Source organism: Onychostruthus taczanowskii, unplaced genomic scaffold (genome assembly GCF_017590055.1).
Source record: "Onychostruthus taczanowskii isolate IOZ18803 unplaced genomic scaffold, ASM1759005v1 scaffold3, whole genome shotgun sequence".
Classification (NCBI taxonomy): domain Eukaryota; kingdom Metazoa; phylum Chordata; class Aves; order Passeriformes; family Passeridae; genus Onychostruthus; species Onychostruthus taczanowskii.
Window position 1 is genome coordinate 18,388,320 of NW_024500349.1, and position 14,360 is coordinate 18,402,679.

The 14,360-nt window shown below is 38.0% G+C and overlaps 1 protein-coding gene across 1 annotated transcript in view; it reads left to right on the forward strand.

The window, feature by feature from the left end:
- PAXIP1 (PAX interacting protein 1) overlaps positions 1-14,360 on the forward strand; it is a 32,602-nt gene that overhangs the window by 3,530 nt on the left and 14,712 nt on the right. Inside the window, exons 2-7 of the mRNA XM_041408838.1 lie at positions 1,759-1,893; positions 3,952-3,995; positions 6,593-6,656; positions 7,128-7,241; positions 9,722-10,366; positions 13,101-13,809. Of these exons, the coding sequence (XP_041264772.1) occupies positions 1,759-1,893; positions 3,952-3,995; positions 6,593-6,656; positions 7,128-7,241; positions 9,722-10,366; positions 13,101-13,809 (1,711 nt within the window). The remainder of the gene's footprint in view (positions 1-1,758; positions 1,894-3,951; positions 3,996-6,592; positions 6,657-7,127; positions 7,242-9,721; positions 10,367-13,100; positions 13,810-14,360) is intronic.

A 14,360-nucleotide genomic window follows, 5' to 3' on the forward strand; every position in this document is an offset into this window, starting at 1 on the left:
TTTTTTCATGACACATAAAATAATCAAATGCATTATTATCTATCATATTTGTGGTGTTTAAACTACATGAAACTAGTGTAACTTTTTGTATAAGCAGGTGCTTTGCACAAGTTCTGTAATGCAACATTGTTTTGGTATTAAAAAATCATACTTTTAGCACATTATTCATAGCTACTTTCTGATGCTGTCAGGTCTGGGTTCTCAGTTTTTGTGACGTTCACTCCTTTTTTTAGCCTTCCCCTAAATGAGCAGTTGAATGGGATTGTAACTCAGGGAGAGCTGTGTGAGACAAGGAGCTCATGGGCTGAGATTGTTCATAAATACCTTCTGTTTTCAAAAGTGCTTTGTTTGCACTTACCTTCTCCCTTTGGAATGATGGCATCCTGCGTTTCTTTACGGTTAATTTGACTTCCTGAAGGAAGATGTATCATGATTTAGGGGATTGGTGTGCAAAATGGAAACATTCACTCCTGTTTCTGGCACTGGTGAGAAGAACAGCAAGCTCATGATCAATTTCCTTGGTTATTTTAGAGTAATTATTTTGGTAGTATTCATCTGTTGCAGAAAAAAAAGTTGACTTTTGTTTTTTTAAATGGAGTTTTAAAGTCAGGTGCTTCTGTCAGGAAGTGCCAAAACTGCCTCCTCAGTAAGTGATGATTTTTCTATCCCTGTTTTCTGCTTGGCAGAAATGCTTTATAAAATAGCTTGATGCTGTGTTTTGAGAGTCTCTTTTTCAGTGCTTCTTTGTCCTGGTGAGTGTACAGGGTAGGAAGTAATTGCTTAAGGACTAACTAATTAATTAATATTTATGTTTGATGAATGCATTGCCTTGCTCTCTGCTGTTCAGTGTTGTGGGCAGAGCATTCTGTTTTGAAGGGAACGTCCCCAGCAGGTTTGCAGGGACAGATTTTGGAAGATGAACATCACACCAGTCTTGTTCTAAATAAAAGGGAAATTAAACAATGATCTTAAATGGCATTTTTAACTTTTGAACTCTTTTATACCGTAATGTTTTAAAACATTTTTCTCTTCCTCCCCTCTACACCCCACTACCTCTCTGTTTCCTTCTTAGTTTAAATGAAAGTCCTGTTTTTGGGGCACAGGGCTGGATTCATCACACGGATCTCTAGATCAGAGCTGAACTCTTGAAGCAGCATCTGCCATTGCTGTTTGGGCCTTGCAGACTGGGAGTGAGCTGTGCTTTGGTAGTTGGGAGGTGTTTTCTGTTCTCAGGGCAGAGCAGTTCCAGCTCCTGAAGGTACTAATTCAGGGAGCAGGAGTCCTACTTGTTGTATTTTCTTCTGTATTTCATCAAAATCATTTAGTCCTTAGAATTCAGCCTCTTATTTTAAAGTATATTGTAACGCTTCCAGAGCTATCCTGTCAAAAAAAACCAAACCACTTAGAAGAGCTTTCTTTTCCTGCCTGAAGGAAAATTGTTTTAATATGTTTTTTGAGGAATACATGTTTTGGAAAAACCTTGACATTTCCCCAATTCCTACCCCGTCATCAATTATTTTGAGAAGTAGCTCTTCAGATGCAATGATGAAAATATAGAAAGGTGTAAACCTTTGTCAGTCAGGATTTAAATGTGTTTGGCAACTTCAGGAAAAGTTCTGGCCACCTGCAGGAGGACAGCCAAGAGAGAAGGTCATATTCATTCATCCATCCAGTGTTAGTATCTTCTTGCAGTAATGTTTTTCACAAATAAAAGTTGCTAAAAATTGTTGACTTCTCCCTGTTCTATTTTGGGTTTAGGTTATCCAACTTCTGAAAGCTGGGAAAGCAAAGGAAGTTTCTTACAATGCACTGGCCTCACACATTATTTCAGAAGATGGGGACAATCCAGAAGTCGGAGAATCTCGAGAAGTTTTTGATCTCCCTGTGGTAAAGGTGAGTGACTCAACCATGATATTGTCAAAGTATTTGGTATTATGAAGCATAGATGCTTCATTCTTATAACAAAATATTCATCTTTGGATGATGATTGAATAAAACATGTCTTTAAAAATCTTACACTCTTGTTACACAAACTTTTATCCTGACTTGCGGACGTCTGTTACAGTTCTGTTCTCTCCTTCTGCTTGTTGCTCTGTATCTATCTGGTGTGGGTAATTTTTAGTGTTCTGCTTTGGTTTTTTTTTCAGATTTTTCTTTTAGTCATCTGTGAGATGATGTCCTGTTAGTTCTGCTTTAGAAGTATTTCTGAAGGCAAGGTTCTTACAAGCTTCTGGCAGTGGAAAACTTCAATTTGGAATAAATAGTAGACTGCTGAAGGTTTTTTTGAAACACATAAAATTGGCTAAGTGCAAAATGATTTTGTTCATTCTGCATATATGTACTATGCTAATTATGGACTATAGGAACTTGTAGAAAATTAGGGGGTTTTTTTCCTCCTTATTTTAGTTTTTTAAAGGTTTTTTTAAGTCTTTTTTTCTTTATTTCTTACACTGGAATTACCAGTATTTTGTTACTACTTTCCAATAGCAAGGTATTTTTCAGTGAAAAATTATGGGCTTCATTTTTGAGTATGTGAACTTGTCACTCTGGAAGTCATGAGAGAGATTGTCAGAAATAACACTAGAATTTCACTGCTGATACCTTTGAGTACATGATTTTGGGTTATTTTTTCCATATGGGTGCAGGTGGCAGTAGAGAATTTTGGTAAGTTTTGTCATGAGAGCTCACCTGACAGTGCAGAACTGTGAATTAACTCCAAAAAATGAAAGGTGCTTGGCTAGGGACCCTTATGGTTATACTGGGTGTGCTGGTTAATTTGTAGTTGCTTTTGCTGGAGTTGTTTTTGGTGTAATTTTAACTTCATTAACAAGAAAATGCTGCCATTTTCATGAGAAGGAGGGACATCAACGTCGGAGAGAGCACTTCCTGCTTTCTAATGCCACTTGAATAATTTAATTTGCTTCATGACTGCCAACTCATTTGCTGGAGGAAAGCAAATCTTTCACTAATGTCACTTGGCTTGACCTGAAAACATCATAGCATGATCTGTAATCAAGAAGATCAGACTAAGTATTAAAGGGACTGGAAGTCAGAGGCAAAAGTAGCTGGTTATAGGGAAAAAGGAAGATTAAAAACTTGAGAGGAAAAGATCCTCTTTTTTTTATTTTTTTCCTTTCCTGAGGACTGAGGAGTTAGAAGTTAAGTGTTTTTAGCTATTTTTTGTATTATGCCTTATAAGGGAAGGAGAACAAAATTAAAAACTTAAGAGAGGAAAAGATCCTCTTTTTTTTTTTTTTTTTTTTTTTCCTTTCCTGAGGACTGAGAAGTTAGAAGTTAAGTGTTTTTAGCTATTTTTTGTATGATGCCTTATAAGGGAAGGAGAACAACCAGAACTGGGACACCATAAACATAGTTGCTACAATGTATTCTTTTGTTTGTCTTCTGAGGAAAAGCAATTCCATACTGAATGTGATGTCACTCTGCCCATTCTTCCTTACCTGCTGCACTGGGACCAGTGTCCTACATCTGCTCCACTCACTGCCACCTCCCTGTGTCCCTTTGAGCCCTTCTGTCCCAGAATACTGTCAGACAGGGGCCATCAGTGCTCAGCAGCCAGCACTGTTCTGTCTTCAGAAAACTCATTCTGTGTAAGGCTATGGTTCTTCACTCCTTGGTGATGAGTGTAGGACAGGATTATCTGAACTATTTTTTTTACAAGTAAGAACTGCAAAAAGGGAGAAGATGAATAAATACTGTAAATGGCATGAGAGAAGGGGGTTGCTGCACAACCTTTGAGCTGTCTTTATGCGAAGTCTTCCAAATAAATGAAGTCTTTTTTAGCAGACTAAGTGCAGTGTCTGTGAAACACTTAGACTTCCAAAGCTGGGAAAAGTATATTAAAACTAGCTATAACATGAACTTGGAAGATAATTCATATTTGATGCATGTAGACCAAGGATTTTAATGTCTGGTGGTTTTTGTTTTTTTCAGCCTTCCTGGGTGATCCTGTCTGTTCGCTGTGGAGCTCTTCTGCCGTATCCTTTTAGGTTCAAAATTCTGTAGAAAGCATGTTAAAATGGATACCTTTGAAGGATTCAAGAATTCAAGACTGTTTCAAATAGGAACTGCTTAAACTTCTAAAATGGTCTCTTGTGTTTTGCCTGCCAAGGCTGCAGTGTGCTTAGAGCTTCTTTGTCTTCAGTTTTCCTGCCCCTCTGCCTATTTTGGGCTTCATAGGCACTTACAGGACAGCTGTTATCAAATTTTGTGAAAACAAGAGCTGATAGGTGCAAGGATCCAGGTGTTCATCCTAGGAATTCAGGCCTTAATGTGCTTCAGAATTCCTGTTTTATACCCAATAGTTTCAGGTGTGAGCCTTGGCAACTCGCTGTGTTTCTGTGATGTGGTCTAGGATAGTGATCTTGGTCATTTGTGTCTGGACATAATAAATGTGTTTATTGTGCTTTCATCATCAGAATGAGTGTTTTATGTTTAGTTGCTTATGTTACACATCTTTAAGCCTTCACCCTGTTCATGAGGAATGTTCACAAAAAAAAAAAGTTTGGAATTAGCTACAATTTCAGCCTTAAGTAACCTAATGTTTCATTTTTTATGTTCTTTCACATGAAGAAGTTGCACTATTAAAAAATTATCTTCCATCTGCAACCAGGGTACTTTAAGTACCCTTTTTTAAAAGGGTACTCTAAGAGCTGACCTTATTGGGTACCCAGAAGAGAAATAAATACATGAAACAACAGAATGATGCAGTCCATAACTAAATTGTAGCTATAAATGTGGGAATGTGGCTCTCAATGGCTGTTGCTCAGGAAGTCTTTATTGTGGGAACATTGGAATGGCCAAATGAAAAGACCAGGTCTCAGTAGTGACTTGTTCTTCAGTTGTATGGAAGAAGGAAGTTTTGTACACCTGTGAGCAATAAATGTGTCCTTGGACCTTTGACTTTCTAGCACTTCATGTTCTTAGAACGTGGTGAGTTTGGGTTTTATTCTGACCCTTACTGTGCTCACTGTAATGGGCTGTTAAGTCTTTATTTTGTTTTATCCTGTTTCAGTCTCTTCACGACTTCTAGTGCAGTGACATCTGGCCTTTCATGAGGGATTTAGGTACTGCCATAATGAAAAAAATACAGTCATTAATAGGAATAGCTTAGTTTTGCCAGCGGATTGCTTTTGGACCCAGTTTAGGCAGAAGTTTGAGATTCTGCATTTTTGTCTTTAGTTTATGTTTTAATTTGGTAATGCTCAAAGTGGTCGTTGAATTTGTGAAGAACCAAGTCCTAGAAACATCTTGTGTCAGTTCGACATATGGATCTAACAAGAGCCTTAAGGATTTCATGTTGCCTTACCAATTCCTGTGCTTATTTGGTGGGCATTTGCCTGTCAGTTGCTAAAGGTAAAGTTCAATATAGAAAGATTTAATACCATGTAAAAACACAGTAATTTTGTCTGTTTCTTAGTGGAAGTTGTTTTCACCAGAGGGAACTTAAGGTGGCAGAGTGTTCTCCTGTGCTCTGCTCACTAACGTGTGCAAAGTCCGACTAACCTGCAGTGGAAGGGAAGTGGCAGAAAAATGAAGCTGGAAGCAGACTCTGTGAAGAAGGAGAAAGAGTTTCATGTGTGAAAACTGCGGTAATAATGCTGTAAAGAGGGCTGGCAGTTTCTTTTGCAGCAAAAGCAAGAATGAGGAGGGTGTATTTTTCCACGGTATTGTATAGATAAAAGAAAGTCAGAGCACTTCTGAGCTTTTGTTGATGGCAGGAAGAAAAGCGAGTTTTGTTGTATTCCCTCTGTTTTATTTTATTGTTATGCTACTTGTAACTTTTAAAAAAGAGTCTCTTTCATTCCTGTTCTTTAGAGAGTGCAAGCTCCAGGCAAACTGATGGACCTCTTAAAAGTTAAATACTGACTGTCTCTGCTTTATGTGCTAGCAGTAGGTACTCAGGCAGGGAGTAGACACATGTACACTTTTGAAAGATCCAGTACTGAATTTCTGCCTTGGATTAAACGGAGAACAATTTAGGATGTTCATCAGGCTTGAACTTCCTGAGGTATTCTGGGTTATGGCAGTAATTTATTCTTAAGTTTTAAAGTGCTCTCAGCTTTGTCATCAGCTTGCTGTGTGCTCTCTTTTCTGGGCCTCAAAACATGAGTGTTGCTGGTGCCTCTGTCAGCATCGCTGGGAAAATAATTCTGTTTCATTTAAAAAAATCCCAGTGTGTGCGTGTGACACAATGTACACCTGTTTCTGTAGTCATTTTTTTCTGACAAATGTGCATGGATCTTAAACACAAGATGATATGAAAGTGTGGAAAAGAGGGACAAGTTGCAGAAGTCTGACGGTCCATCTGTCTTTCCCAGGTCAGTTCTGGTTTAGAGTGTTACCGAAATTGATCATAATATTGCAAGTGTTCTGTTTCAGTTTGTACATCAGTTTTTTTCTTGATGCATAAACTTAAATTGCAAACAGAAAATGTGCTTTCAAAGATGGAAAGTTTTGAATGGTCAGATACTTAGTATTATCTGAGAAGTACTGTATAGGCTGTTTAATTTCCTTCTAATGTCCCTCAGGAAACTCATCTAATTATTTTGCATCCTTGACACCTGCTTTCCAGAGTAAATGGCTTTTCTCCAGAATCATGTCAGATCTTTTTTGGAATCACTGCTTGTCTCTCTCAGGTAAGAAGTGAACCATATTTCAGTCTACTCCAATGTGCATTATATGTGGGGTGTTTGCTTTTTTTGAGGAGAGATACCAGTTTCTCTGTTGTACTATGACTTTTTTTTTCCTCTTTCTTTTCTGTGTCTCTGTGCAGGTTAAAAATTATTCTTTAGTGCTTTTTCTTGTTGTATGTCTTTGTCAGCCTTTTTTTCCCTCTATTACTTTCTTGCTAATTTGGTATTAAAAAGTGGTAGGTAATACATTAGCCAGCCTTGTAAATGGTGTGCTGCTCTTTAGTGGTTTTTCTTGTTCTATGTCTTTGTCACCCTTTTTTTCCCCTCTATTACTTTCTTGCTAATTTGGTATTAAAAAGTGGTAGGTAATACATTAGCCAGCCTTGTAAATGGTGTGCTGTGGATTACAAAAATTCTTCCAGCTGAAGACAGCTGGGTGCCCCGAGCTGAAAGGCTTTTCTACCTTCCTTTTAGGTTTCGTCTGAAGACCGAAGTACGCTGTGGGCTTTGATTACTTTTTATGGAGGGAATTGCCAGCTGAGCCTCAATAAGAAATGTACTCACTTGATTGTGCCTGAGCCAAAGGGGGTAAGAGTTTATTACATGTACAGTTCTTCTTGTTGTAGCTCTCATTTGCTTTCAAATAGTCAAAAATTTCCATCTGCCTGAAGTTAGACTTCTTAACACTGTTGATTAACAACTAAATTCAGCAAAATAAGGCACTGCAGTTATTCAGTTTGCACTCATTTTCTGTGTGGCTTTAAGCCTGATTAATTTAAAAGATGTCCAATTTCACGCTGGTATTTGAATTCCAGTTTGAATAAAGAATTTTATTCTTTATCTTGTTTGTATTAGCCTAATTTTGATATGTCACAGCCATTAGTGACTGTGATTATATTATAAATCCACAGATACAGAATCAGTGAAGAAAAACAAAGGACAAAATTGAAATATTGAAGAATAAATCATGAGCTGGCACTGGGGGATGCGAAAGTGTGGCTGTGGGAAATTAATGCTTTTCCTTCTTTAAAATATAGGAACCTTTGTAGGGCTGGGTTCTTTTTGCTGAATATGTGTGTGTGTTGACTCTCGGTTTTGGTTTTTGTTTTGCCTTTTTTTTTTTAATTAAGTGCTTGATATTTCTTCTGTGGACTGTTTAGAAGGGTGTATTGAACACCATTCTATTTCATCACAATGAAATAAAATGCTTGGGCAAAACTTTATTCTGTTGGTAAAAACCAGTGAAATACATTAACAATCATACCTTAATAGCTTACTTAAAAGCTTAAATAAGAAGCTTTTTGGAACACAGGATGAAAATAAAATGCTTGGGCAAAACTTTAGTACCTAAATTCTGTTGGTAAAAACCAGTGAAATACATTAACAGTCATACCTTAATAGCTTACTTAAAAGCTTAAATAAGAAGCTTTTTGGAACACAGGATGTTTTATTCAGCTTGCCAGTCAAGAAACTTAAAGAGTTTTAGCATTCTCTTGTCTGTAAGATACAAATATTTAATGCACACAATCATTGAATGGGAGCAGTTTTATGGGATTGTTACTTTTACTTCCATTCCTGCTGCTCTGATACATTACAAGGGAAACTGCAGCAGTTTGTAACAAGAACAGTTCTGTCACTAGGAAAACTTACATGATTGCTCTGACTAGATACAGGATGGTAAAACAAGATTGTTAATAATTCCCACCAGAATGAATGAATAAAATCTTGTGTTGGCAAATAAACTTGATTTCAACTCCAATCTCTTTACTGTGCATGAATGACAGTTTCATGGTAGGAAATAACTTCAGAGAATCACTAAATTAATTTCCTCTGAATGTGCTTGTTGTTAATTTATGTTGTTTGACATAAAAAAAAATACCAGCTCAATCATTTCTAAATATTAGATCCTGAAATAAGTTTCAAATTTTTGAAAGAAACTTTTCTGTACTGTTTTGATGTATGTGAGGGGTTTCCATTAAAGGGGATATTTGAATAAATAGGACACCAATTCTGTGTCTATTCTATTTATTAGGAAAGGAAACAGTGAAGCTTTAAGATTTAAGCTGTATTCCTGCTGAAGTGCTTTTTTTTTCAGTGATCAACTTTTAAATATTTGTCCCTACTTTATTATGAAATTCTGACTTTTTCCCCAAATGCTTTTTCATAGTGAGGCTGGGTTTTTTTTACTTTTTTTTATAGTGGATAAAACATAAACTGTATTCAGACTTACCTTAATGTCCTCCTGAAATTGACCATGATGTTCCTCACTGCTGGGTTGGAATATTTTGGTGATTGGGTTAGGGAAGAATTTTGCAAAATTTCCTCTGCATGTGCTTGTTGTTAATTTATGTTGTTTGACATAAAAAAAAATACCAGCTCAATCATTTCTAAATATTAGATCCTGAAATAAGTTTCAAATTTTCGAAAGAAAGTTTTTTTTCTGTACTGTTTTGATGTATGTGAGGGGTTTCCATTAAAGGGGATATTTGAATAAATAGGACACCAATTCTGTGTCTATTCTATTTATTAGGAAAGGAAACAGTGAAGCTTTAAGATTTAAGCTGTATTCCTGCTGAAGTGCTTTTTTTTTCAGTGATCAACTTTTAAATATTTGTCCCTACTTTATTATGAAATTCTGACTTTTTCCCCAAATGCTTTTTCATAGTGAGGCTGGGTTTTTTTTACTTTTTTTTATAGTGGATAAAACATAAACTGTATTCAGACTTACCTTAATGTCCTCCTGAAATTGACCATGATGTTCCTCACTGCTGGGTTGGAATATTTTGGTGATTGGGTTAGGGAAGAATTTTGCAAGTGAAGACATTAATCATCTGCAGTTGTGCCTTCTGAGTCCTTTATAGTGCAAATGTGGAGAATTTGTATTTTTTTTTGTTTTATCTCTTGGAACTTGTGGTTCTGCACAGTATAAGTCCTGTTGGATCTGGGCGAGATCACTCTCTGGTATTGGACAGCATCCTTTTAATCTCCCTCTCCATGCTCTAGATCTGATCTCAAAGAACTTACTTGCGATTGTTTTTGTCTTTAAATAATTTTTTTTCCCCCCCTAGGAAAAATATGAATGTGCTTATAAACGGGACAGCATTAAAATTGTGACCCCAGAGTGGGTACTGGATTCTATAGCTGATAAGAGTAAAAAAGAAGAGACTCCTTATCATCCTCGTTTAATTATATACGAGGAGGAAGAGGAGGAGGAGGAGGAAGAAGAGGAAGAAGCAGAAAACGAAGAACAAGATTCACAAAATGAGGCTAGTACTGATGAAAAATTATCAAGCCCAGCATCTTCTCGAGAAGGATCACCTTTGGGTGATCAAGCTTTTTCACCAAAATCTACTCCTGCTGATAAGGCAAAAGGGGAACTGATGTTCGATGATTCTTCCGATTCCTCTCCAGAAAAGCAAGAAAGGAATTTGAACTGGACACCAGCTGAAGTCCCACAGGCATCTGCAGCCAAGCGTAGGTTGCCTCAAGGGAAGGACTCCGGGTTGATTAATTTGTGTGCCAATGTCCCACCAGTGCCAGGTAACATTTTGCCTCCTGATATGAGAGGCAACCTCATGGCTTCAGTGCAAGGTGCCCAAAGTTCTGACCGCCAGGAAATGATGGCCACGTGGAGTCCAGCCGTGCGGACGTTAAGGAATATTACTAATAGTGCTGATATTCAGCAGATTAATAGACCATCAAATGTAGCACATGTAAGTGTTGGATTTTTAATTTATAAGCTATTGGACTTTTTCTTAGGAGTTATAGTGTCCAAGAACTTCACTTTCCTTTTGCTGTTCTTAAAATACCCCAAGTTAATACTTCCCCTTATTACTTAAAATTGTAGCCAAATTGGTAATTTCCCTGTAATAAGTAACTTAATTTCTAGCAGGTTCACAGAATGTATTTGGAAAAAACATATGGAAGAGTAAAGCTATGTATAACCACAGCATGGTTTAGTCCTTTAGGTAAGGAGTTCTTGGTAAGACAGAAAAACATCAATTTAGAATTATTTTGCTTGTTCAGGAAACCTGGTTTCCTATCCTTTCAGATTCTCAGTCAGTGCAAGGAATTATTTATGCCTTAAACACATGAAATTGTGGAATTGATTGTTCCCACAGTAGCTTCAGTTCTATACTGCATTGTTCTGCTGGGCATCATTAGGTTGTTATATAGTGTGCATATTATGATGGAGAAGTCCTAACTTACACTTTCTTATGCCACTTGTGTAGTTGAAATAATCGCAGCTCCTGTGTTGAATGTATTTCTACAGGAAAATAAAAAGCAAGTGAGCATGCTGCACCTGCAGCATTGAAATTCTTAGATGTTTGTGGGAAGGGAGCATGCATAAAGTAGGTACTGGTAAATGTTAGATATTTCTTTTACTTAAATACTTGCATTGGTGCCTTTCTTCATACTCATCTGATGGTAAAGCTTTGAAAGGTGCCAGAGTAGTGTAGAGGCTTCCAGCCAGTACTTAAACACAGTGTGGAGTCACTCAGAAATGTTGATTCTGTGCTGATTATATGACATCCGAATACAAAATGGAAATACAGGCTTTATTTTAAATCTGATTAGATTCCTCTTCTCAGTGCCTTGAATTGTTTGAGGGCTGAGACTTCTGGGCAAAGCCTGAGCAGAGCTGCCAACCATTTGCTCAGTTGGCCAGCATGGGTAAGTTGGCCGCCACATCCTCTCCAGCCCAGTCACTGTGCTGTCAAATACACACCAGTGGTGTCCCTGTGGAAGTATTTTTCTGTCAGCAATATTTGCAGAGCTACAAGGCACTGGTGGCTGTGTGCTTTGGCTTGTCTCTGTTCACCCAAGATCCTGCTGGAGGAGGGGCTGGTGGTGATGTGTGAGGGCTGTACCCAGCACCCTCTCAGGCTGCTGGGCCAGCTCCAGCATGTGCAGAAAGGCTCTGTATCTTAGAATTGTGGATCTGCTTCCTGGAGGGAGGAATACCCATTCTGCCTTTTCCCCCGATAACTTCTCTTTTACTTTCTGCACTGAATGATGATGAGTGCAAGTCTTAGTGAACATTCTTGGAAAGTTAGTGTTTAGTTTGAACCTCAGATTTCTGCCAAGTAGCAAAATCTGTCCTAAACCAGATGTTTACAGACACATAATTACTTTCTGAATATAGCCATAGAATGCTTTTGAAGGTTTTATCCCTTTATTTTGAAATACATGTCTTGAAGCTTCTGTAATTTTGGCTTTTGCTGCTTGTTGTGCAGAGAAGCTCCTCACACCAAGCCACAGAAACATGTTTTGTGTGTGTTATTTTTAGTTATTGAATGTTTCTACTGTGGTGCTGCCGAGACATGAGTGATGGGTGATGCATTGATAATCACGGCCACACACGTGTGCAATACCAACCACATCAGAATTATTTAGATGACACCTGAGATGTTTTGATGTGCATTGTGAAAACACTTGAGCCACCTCTGATGGAGAGTTGATGGATGGTTGAGAGGATACAGTAATTGGCTTTGTGCTCTGGCTTTGATTCCTCTCTCTCACACACACGTCGCTGAAGGTGACACTGTGTGTTGAAGTAGCGAGGGTGAAGGAAACAAGCTTTGCAGGATTCATCAAAGCTGGTTTCATGTTTAAAAACTTAATAAATGGCAAGTCTAGAATTTCCTATTGCTCCTGCTCATTTGTAGTAGGTAGTTTACATTAAAATATTTTAATAAATATGTAGAACTCATCGTAATATATTAGAACTTTGCCTCATTTTCCCTTTTCTGATGCATAAAAATTTGCTTCCTATCCTTGTCTGCTTAGTGTGAAATGATTTTTCTCTTAACAATGGGTTATACATTTAAAAATAAAATTAAATTCTAGGTTGCTTCAGCATTCTAAATACTAAAATATAGTATTCTTAAGTAGGGAAGTTAGATTGTTTTGGGTTTTTTTCCCAAGAAACTCTTAGTGCTCAGCAGATCAATGTTTCTTTGTTTTTTGGTATTGAGATTAAAAAACAAGCTATGTATTCCTGAATTGGTTCTAAACAGCACTAATTAATGAAGGTATCATTAGCAATTTTTAAGTGAAAATAGGACTATGGAACTAAGTGCTGAATTTAATGGGCCAGTGGGATTTTAAAATTAACATTGCAGTTGATCAATATAATTGTTAATATAGCGTTCATAGTCATAATGCTGTTGGAAAAATTAATAATACAGGGATGGGCTTGAATCTTAAATTTAACTAAAATGTGCATTGCTGTTTATTAGGAGTCACATGCAGCTCCACACTTCTCTTTGTGTAAGTCCTGTCTTTTCATTTTGCTATTAGGCAGTTAAAGATTTTTGTTTAGCTCACAAGGTATTTAGGTGTAGGGTTCTTTTCGTTTAGGAATTGTATTTCCCAGTAGTTCTTTAAATATTTTTAAAACCGAATGACAACCAAAAGGTCACAAAAATAATCTTTGTTTTCTAGATATTACAATCACTTTCAGCACCTACAAAAAGTTTAGAGCAACAAGTAAATCATAGCCAACAGGGACATCCAAATGTGGTGCTGTTTAGTCAAGTGAAACTAACACCAGAGACACATTTATTGCAGCAGTCACATCAAGCACAGCAGCAACAGCACCATCCTCTTTTACACCTTCAACCTCAGCAACTAATGCAGCTCCAGCAGCAGCAGCAGCAACCCCAGATCTCCCAGCAGTCTTTCCAACAGCAGCAGCCTCACCAGTTTCCCCAGCAGCAGCAGCAGCAAGTCCATCAGCAGCACCAGTTCTCCCAGCAGCAGCTCCAGTTCCAGCAGCAGCCGCTCCACGCGCAGCAGCAGCTGCACCGTCCTCCGCAGCCGCTCCAGTTCCAGCAGCAGCATGTGCTGCAACAGCAGCTGCAACAGCTGCAGCAGCAACAGCTGCAACAGCTGCAGCAGCAGAACCTGCAACAGCAACAGCTGCAACAGCAACAGTTGCAACATCAGCAGCAGCAACTGCAGCAGCAGCACTTACAGCGACTGCACCAGCAGCATCAGCAGCAGCAAATGCAGAATCAGGCAGCGCAGCACTTAACGCAGACACCTCAAGCACTACAGCTTCCAGTTGCAGCCCAGCAGCCACAACACCACCAGCAGCAACAGCAGCAACTGCAGCAGCAGCCGCTTTTTGGGCACGATCCAGCAGTGGAGAGTTAGTAATTATTGCCTTCTGATCCTGGAAAAAAGTAGCTAATGACATGAAGTGGGGTAGAATACCAAAAAGTAATGCTGTGTTTGCAAGATGGGATTGTAAGAAATGCCACTCATGGCCAAGAACTAAATAAGTTGCAGCCTTAACTATTCTCCAGAATTTTAGGCAAATACTTAAATATGATGATCCAGCAATCTGAAAAGCATGAGAGTGCTGAGAATGTTCTCTTTCCAAATATACACTTGATCCCACAGGCACACAACCTGTACTTTCAGAACAGTGTTAGTAAATGCATAGCACAATTGTTTGAAAACTTTCTTTTGGAAGAGGGGGAAACTTTCAAACAGCTACAATTTTGGAAATACCAGTAAATTATTAAAAACTTTCTTTTGGAAGAGGGGGAGGGGGAAACTTTCAAACAGCTACAATTTTGGAAATACCAGTAAATTATTGAAGATTCAGTATCAGAAAATTGTCACAGCTTGCTTTGAATTATAGTAGAACTGAAAGCTTTTTGACTGTTTTGGCTGTTCATAGCTGGTCTTTGTAAA